This window comes from Colius striatus, chromosome Z (assembly GCF_028858725.1).
Source record: "Colius striatus isolate bColStr4 chromosome Z, bColStr4.1.hap1, whole genome shotgun sequence".
Classification (NCBI taxonomy): Eukaryota; Metazoa; Chordata; class Aves; order Coliiformes; family Coliidae; genus Colius; species Colius striatus.
This window is the reverse complement of record NC_084790.1, coordinates 42,757,701-42,764,923: the sequence shown is the minus strand read 5'-3', so window position 1 is coordinate 42,764,923 and position 7,223 is coordinate 42,757,701. Positions and strand designations below refer to the sequence as shown.

General features: G+C 39.4%; 1 protein-coding gene across 2 annotated transcripts; it reads right to left on the bottom strand.

Moving 5' to 3' along the window:
• Positions 1-3,077: 3,077 nt before the first annotated feature.
• Positions 3,078-7,127, bottom strand: GPX8 (glutathione peroxidase 8 (putative)). 2 transcript variants are annotated; one of them, XM_010210548.2, is made up of 3 exons: positions 6,921-7,127; positions 6,048-6,309; positions 3,078-3,717 (listed from the first exon to the last, which is right to left on the bottom strand). In XM_010210548.2, exons 1-3 carry the CDS (start codon positions 7,125-7,127, stop codon positions 3,554-3,556), a joined length of 633 nt encoding a protein of 210 aa, XP_010208850.1. In that variant the 3' UTR covers positions 3,078-3,553. The 2 variants fall into 2 exon arrangements, with proteins under 2 accessions (XP_010208850.1, XP_061874482.1); XM_062018498.1 differs by lacking the exon at positions 6,048-6,309 and having other exon boundaries at positions 3,584-3,717.
• Positions 7,128-7,223: the final 96 nt, after the last annotated feature.

Genomic DNA, 7,223 nt, shown 5'->3' with positions numbered 1-7,223 from the left:
TGGCAGTTAATGATGCTTTGTTTTTATCATGGCTAACTGGTAACTTGGTTTTAGAAAAGAAGCGAATCATTTATCAATGATCTGCCCTAAAAATTACATTGGAAAAGCTGGTATGTCTCAAAAAGAACCCATAATACAAACATACTCAGTGTTCGGAGAAATGTTTATTAACAGTAAACCTTGAAAAAATTTGGGAATTCAGGACTGAATGTTAATTATATCCAAATCTATGGATTGGGAGCAAATGGTGAAATAAGGAATTAAATTGCTATTTTTTCAGGCAAAACCTTTTTCTAGGAATCTGAAGTAAAAGCAATTCAGGAATCAATAAGTTTGCTAGTATCCCATTATATATATATATACTGAATACCACAAAAGTAATTTGATTGTAATGACTTTTCATATCTTAATATTGTTTAATATTTTTTAACATTTTCATTGGCAACATGGGCAGTGGGATGCAGGGTACCCTCAGCAAGTTTGCTGGTGACACTGAGCTGTATGATACAGTCAACACATGGGAGAGAAGGGACACATCCAGAGGCACCTGGACAGGCTTGAGAGATGGCTCTCTGCAGACCTCACAAAGTTCAACAAGGCCAAGTTCAAGGTCCTGCATCTAGGTTGGGGCAATCCCAAGCACTGGTACAGGCTGGGAAGAGAATGGATTGATAGCAGCCCTGCAGAGAAAGACTTGGGAGTACTGGTGGATGAAAAACTGAGTATAAGCCAGAAATGTGAGCTTGCAGCCCAGAAAGCCAACCCTATGCTGGGCTGCATTGAAAGAAGCATGACCAGCAGGTCAAGGGAGGTGATTCTCCCTCTCTGCTCTAGAGTACTACATCAAACTCTGGGACCCTCAACATGAAAAGGATCTGGATCTCTTGGATTGAGTCCAGAGGAGGGCCACAAAGATGACCGAGTGCTGGGGGCACCTCTCCTATGAAGTCAGACTGAGAGAGTTGGTGTTGTTCAGCCTGGAGAAGAGAAGGCTCCAGGGACACTTTCCAGTACTTAGTGGGGCCAACAAGAAAGGTTGAGAGGGACTTTTCACAAGGACATGTAGTGACAGGATAGAGGGTAATGGTTTTAAACTGAAAGAGGGGAGATTTAGATTAGAGAGTGAGGGTGGTGAGACACTGGAACAGATTGCCCAGAGAGATTGTGAAAGTCTCATCCCTGGAAGTATTCAAGGCCAGACTGGATGGGGCTTTGGGCAACCTGGTCTAGAGGAAGGTGTCTCTGCCCATGGCAGGGGGGCTGAAACACAGTGATCCTTATGGTCCTTTCCAACACAAACCATTATATGATTAATGCTGGTATTGCATTATTTAAGATTACAGTGTATCCTGTGAAAAGCAGAGTGTAAGTGAATGAGTTACAGGCAAGTTGTGCACACTCCCTTTTCTCTTGATCCCTTCAGAACTAGAGAATGATACTGCGCTGTTTATCTTCCATAAGGTATTTAAAGAACTAGAGTGAAATTTCCTGAATGATGAGTATCTCTCCAGCAATACCAGGACTAAAGGATTTTTTTTCAGGTTTTCCACAAACAGCACTCAACATTCCTTTATACTTACCTGTTTTTTATTAAGTAATACAAAAAGCGAAGAAGTATAGCAATGCACATGAATGCAATGCATGTTTTAGTCATGTATATTTTAAAGTAAACATATCATCCACTATTTATGGGAAAAACATTGTGTTCTGTGACTTGCTTCTCTGGAATCTAGACTGCTCCCAGCGAAGGGAGAGGACACATATCTCAATTCCTTTTCTGCTCCATCAAAACAGCCGAGATATGTGACAAAAATCACCTGAAATGTTAAGTGATTCCTAGGGCTGGGATTGGACTAGATGATCTTTCAAGGTCCCTTGCAACCCGTAAGATTCTGTGATTCTGTGAAGTGTACATGCCTCAGGAGAATGGAGTAAAACATAGGACCTCAGCATAAGAAAGGAACTGTTGTGACAGATTGGATGTGGAATCTTGCAGGCTAATGGCAAGCAGCTCAGGGACTGGTCTAAAACACCAGCAGCAGGCATATTTGGACTAATTAGATCCTTATGTAGGCCTTAACTGGTCTCTGAAAGTTGGAATGGCTAAAATTGACTTCCCTTCCAAAATGGTGATTGTCATTATTGTGAGTGACTTTGTTTAATCCTTTGCATCAGTGTCATTACAGATCTTTTAATATCCTTATCCTCAGATATATTCTGTGAAATTATCAATGAATTCCATAGATGAATTATTTTTTTTAAAATTGCTTTTGAATTTTTCACCTTTTTAATATAGCCAAGTGGCTATGTTTATTGAAAATTGTTTTTAATTACTTCAGGTATTTCCAGTCAAAAGAGAACAGCACTAACGCTACCCATCATTTTTCATATAGAGAACCCTCGGAGGCAGTAGTTCATCTTGTTTCTCTTATCTCATCCCTCCTTTAAGACTTGGACAGGGTATTCCAATTTAATGGTGCTTATTCCAATGTCTCCCTTCACCAAACAGAGAAATCAAAACACTTGGAAGTTTGAAATAGAAAAGTGGAAGAGAACTGGAAACAAGTTTGCAGCTACATGCAGGATTGTGGAGATTGCACAGTGAGAAGAGGGGACTTGAGGCATGAACTTTCATTCCCTTCTTCTAACCACCACTTGAAGAGTGCTGTTTTATTCCAGAGGTGTTAGGTGGATCATTGGTCTTTGTTCAGAAAGATGGCTGTTAGAGTGCCAGGCTGTTGATTTTTGTTGCCCCTTGAATCCTACTGTAAGCAACTGCATATATTCACCCAGACTTGGCCTTCCTCCAGGTCAGAAGACTGAGAATCCAGCAGGAGATGAGCTCACAGCAGAGGCACTATAGTGCAAATGTATGGAGAAGGCTGAAGAGGTTAAAGGTCTTGCTGTAAAGGTGAAATGTAAAGTGAATTAAAAGGCAAAGCAGGCAAGGAAGCATTTTTGCTTTCTTTTTTCTTTTAATAATTGCATTTTCTATGTACAGTTTTTTACAACTAAGTCGACAGCTTCACAATTCGGTAATCTTCCTTGAGAAGATATTGCAAAGCTGTTGCCTTCAATTGTATTTGTCACTAAAAGCCCTGCTATGGTGACTCTGGGCCCCATGATTTTAAATCAGAGAAATGATGTGTTAATGGAATATCAAAATCTATTTGTTATTAGTGGATGGGAAACAAAACTCTTCTGTGCAAATATTAAGTAATTTATCAACAAATCTTCTCTTTAGCTATGCCCCTGCTGGTGACACCTGCAATTAGCTGCTGTCAGCAATTTAAATAAACATTTGGAAACTTTATGCAAATTGAAGGTCCATCCCTGCAAGTTCCCCAGTGCCTTGCCACTTTCAGTAACCTCAGTGGTTCTCAAGGCTCTTGCAGGAGCCAATCCAACATTAATAGATATAGTGTAGCTGAAAGTACTAACGGCAAAGAGAAGTAAAATCACCTGGCAGTTTAGTTTCTAGCAGTGTTTCCCAGGAACGTAGTAATGCTGTGTACCCAAGCTGTTGAATGAATTCACAGCATGAAGAGCTTTTTCACAGGTCTTCTCTTTTTTTCATTATAATCTGCCTGATTAATGATGCTACTTCTGGCTTAATACTTTCTATGGGCTCTTCAGGTCTCCAGAATTTCACAACGTCACCCTCAGGGTTGACAAGGTACTTCCAGAAATTCCATCGAGGCTCCTTTTTTGAAGAATCTGTAAGAACGGCATCAGATCATTTTAGTGACTTCCACTTGTACCTGCACTGATTCTTTAGCTATTTGTGTTGAAGTAATCCAACCTTGTTCTTCTTATCTGTTTTCCCCTTCTTGTGAATCTGTTTAAGAATTCCTAGGAAGCAAAATATAGGGAAAATAGGAAGGAGGATATGAGGGTTGAATACTCATTTGGGGAATCCCTAGTTTTATGTTGGTTTAGGGTAAGTGAAATAGCAGCAGAAGCCATACTGATGATAGTGGCTTAAACCAGTTCCTTTCATCCCATTTGGCAAAACCTTACTGGTATCTTTACTGTCATGAATACCTGACAAGGTAATTTCCAAGATCAAGTAGCTATCAGGAAACTCTGACTCCTAGAGGACACAGAAACAGTTTCTTGACTTGGACGTTGTCTTTGGAGAGTCACAGGTTTAGAGGGAAGTCTCTGTTTTAAGAGAAGAACTAGAAGAAGACTTGATGAGATTTTGGTGGGAGAACAGCTGTCTGGTGGGGAACGCTGCTGAACCCTACACTAATTCTTGGAAGCTGTGGGTTGAATTTTGCCACTGGGGTACATTTGCAATGTCCTGACTGTAAGGGATCACCATGGCAAGAAAATGGTTATGGTAAACCTCATGTCATGGAGGCTTTGGCCCAACTAGTTTTATCTTTGCTGAGTTATTGTATCTAGGATCAGTCTTGAGGTATCATAACCCCATCTTTGAATGTTTTTTGCAGGATTCATCAATGCATATGAATAATTCATACAAAGTACAGACATGTAGGAAGCTGCACATTATTTGAGGAAAGGTGAGGCCTTGCTATGTTCCCAAAAAATGCCTTACTGCTATAAAAGCAACAGGAAGCAGCTGTGTAAAGGCCTTGCCACCATGATTATGCTGCCAGTGGATTCTTTTTGCACTAGACTGACAGTGCTGGACAAATTGTAGCTAGCAGTCAGAGTCACAAGGGGGTGGTGGCATGAAGATGTTTGACCTTTTGGTTTGTCAAGATAGCTATAGGAAGAAAACAGATGCTTCTTTCATTAAAGATATACAGTAATTTCACGTGAAGCAGAGGAATGTGAGAAAATAACTTTTTTTTCAAGATATTCAAGTACCAGGGGATCTTTCTTCTTCTTGTGGGTGAACAAGATGTGAAATAAGAACCAACTGAGTAAACACTTCTGTTCTGTTTCTGTTCAGGCGTTAATGTCAGATATTGATTGCACTGGTAGGTAGAGTCTGAACTCATCCCACCCAGTTAGTAACCTACGTGCTGTAGTGTCCTCTCTAATGAACTGAGAGGCACCTCCAGAGTGCATTCAAAAGTTCCAGTGGACATCAAGCATCTCAGAGTAATGAGGTCTTTGTTGACTTGCCTAAGGGGAGGTGCATTACACCTAAAATGGTGGCCACTGAAATAATAAATAATTACTACTGTAATTGTCTAGAGAAGCACATGTAGTACTGGTTTGGGTAGCTATGATCCTGTCTTGAGGCAGGGAGATGGAATACAGGTTTGGGCCTTCTCCTGCCTTATTTTCTAGTTAAAATGATATAACAGAAAAGAGTTACATTCTAATTATCCTTTCTTTCATCTGGCAATGTTTAGTATGGGTCAAACACCTGGCCAAAGATTAGGAAAATTATGAGAGGCTTTTCAAGTTGACTGTGGGTCTACATACTCTTAGGTCAAGTAAAGAGAGTGTAACTTTTCTTGTTAGAATATGAGGCTCTCGGCCAGTAAATAATACAGTTACTGTACCCAGGAGTATTTGTGCAGGTGGGTTTTGCAGGGTGGGCCCTGAGGGTCAGAAGACAATGCAAAGCAATGATGACAGGTAACTACAGTATATGTAATCCTGCTTTACAGTTGACGTAAAGGTGGACATATGGCTGTTCTAAAACAGGAGTTTTCTCATCTGCATATGTTAAGTAAAATCTTCCAGTAGTTAAATTTTGATACATAAGAAAAGTTGGTTTTGAACAAAAATCACATAATTTGAACTTGGACTTTGTAAAGGGGGAGTTTTTGCACTTAATTTTATACACTCAGAAAATGAATGTTTCTATCTGGGCTGGTCACAGCAGGCAGTTTTTATAATTAGTAAGGAGAAATAGATGCTTTCAGGATACAACTCTTCTGAACGTATTTTTGATATCTGCATTGAAATGAGATGAATTTTATGCCAAGTGCCTGTTTGGTTTTTTTTTTTTTTTTCTTCATAGACTACAAAGACTATGACGTTTCCTGACATACTCAGAATAGAATTTAGGGAGAATACCATGGTTACAGGCAGGTTGACATACAAAAGAAAGCAGTTACCTATTAGAAATTTAAAGGCGGGCTCTGCTTCTGATCCTAGGATCTTGATTTTGTGGAAGACGGGGAAGGTTACTCCATAGTTTCCTCTGGCAAAAGATTCTATTTCCTGGCTTGAACTGGGCTCTGATTCTCCGAACTGGTTGCAAGGAAAAGCCAGCACAGTGAAGTGGGAGGGACCAAACTCTCTGTGTAGTTCTTGCAGTGCGATGTAATTTTTGTTTGTGTGTTGGCAGTAACTGGCCACGTTTACAACCAAAGTTGCCTTCAGAAAAATAAAATTATAGTTATAAGAAAAAAAACTAGAGATGGTGAAGAGATTGCAATTAAGTGTTCAAATGGCATCTCCTTTGTACTTTTGTTGTTCCTGCCGGAAGGCTAAATTGAATGTCTGATCATAATTTTGTTAAACAGATGAAGATGATAGCTGCTTAAGATATTTATTTTCAGATAATCTGTTTTTAAAATCCAGTAAACAAAAGCTTCAATTTACAGCTTTGATTAAACAAAAGCATGTAAAAAGCCAGGTATTTAGGACAGGCACTGAGACAAGATTTACTAGATCAGCTTCCAGAACTGAGTACAACATGGTACTATTCTTAACTATGATTAAAATGCACAAATTGTATTGTTAGGCTGCATTGATTTATAATAAAGAATAAGGGAAAACATTTTTCTTGATTTATTAGACCTAATACTTAATTTCTGGAGCAGGCCTAGCCAAAATAAATCTATCTCCAGCTTACTGTTTGAAGAACAGTAATTTAGCACAAATCTTAGCCAAAAAAAAATCACATAACTTTTTGTTTGCCTACAAATTAACATCTACTTTTCAGTAAAGATTCAAGACAAAGATACAATGAAGTTGTAACTTACTTTCCCTCTGTACTTCTCCAGGGAAATGATCCTTCCTCGTGAATCCTTTACTTTGAAAGAATAAAAATCTTTGATTTTAGGCTTAAAAAATCGGAGTTGCAGCAAGCAGAGAACGGCTGTACACAAAACCATTGACAGGAAGACAACAAAGACCTTGGCTTTGGGCACTGAGTATTTCAGAGGATAAGTAGTTGTGAGAGGCTCCATTTTTGAAATCTTTGGAGAGGAGCCTGGGCAGGCCTGGAATGTGGAGGAGGAGCTGAAATATGAAACTCGCAGCTCAACTGGAAAGAAAAAGCCACT

Excerpts from the sequence above, each read along its gene's own strand:
- GPX8 (XM_010210548.2), bottom strand. The coding sequence starts at position 7,127 with ATGGAGCCTCTCACAACTACTTATCCTCTGAAATACTCAGTGCCCAAA. Across the intron at positions 6,310-6,920 it reads TGGAGAAGTACAGAGGGAAA|GCAACTTTGGTTGTAAACGT; the intron begins GTAAGTTACAAC and ends ATTTTTCTGAAG. Across the intron at positions 3,718-6,047 it reads CGCCTTTAAATTTCTAATAG|ATTCTTCAAAAAAGGAGCCT; the intron begins GTAACTGCTTTC and ends CCGTTCTTACAG.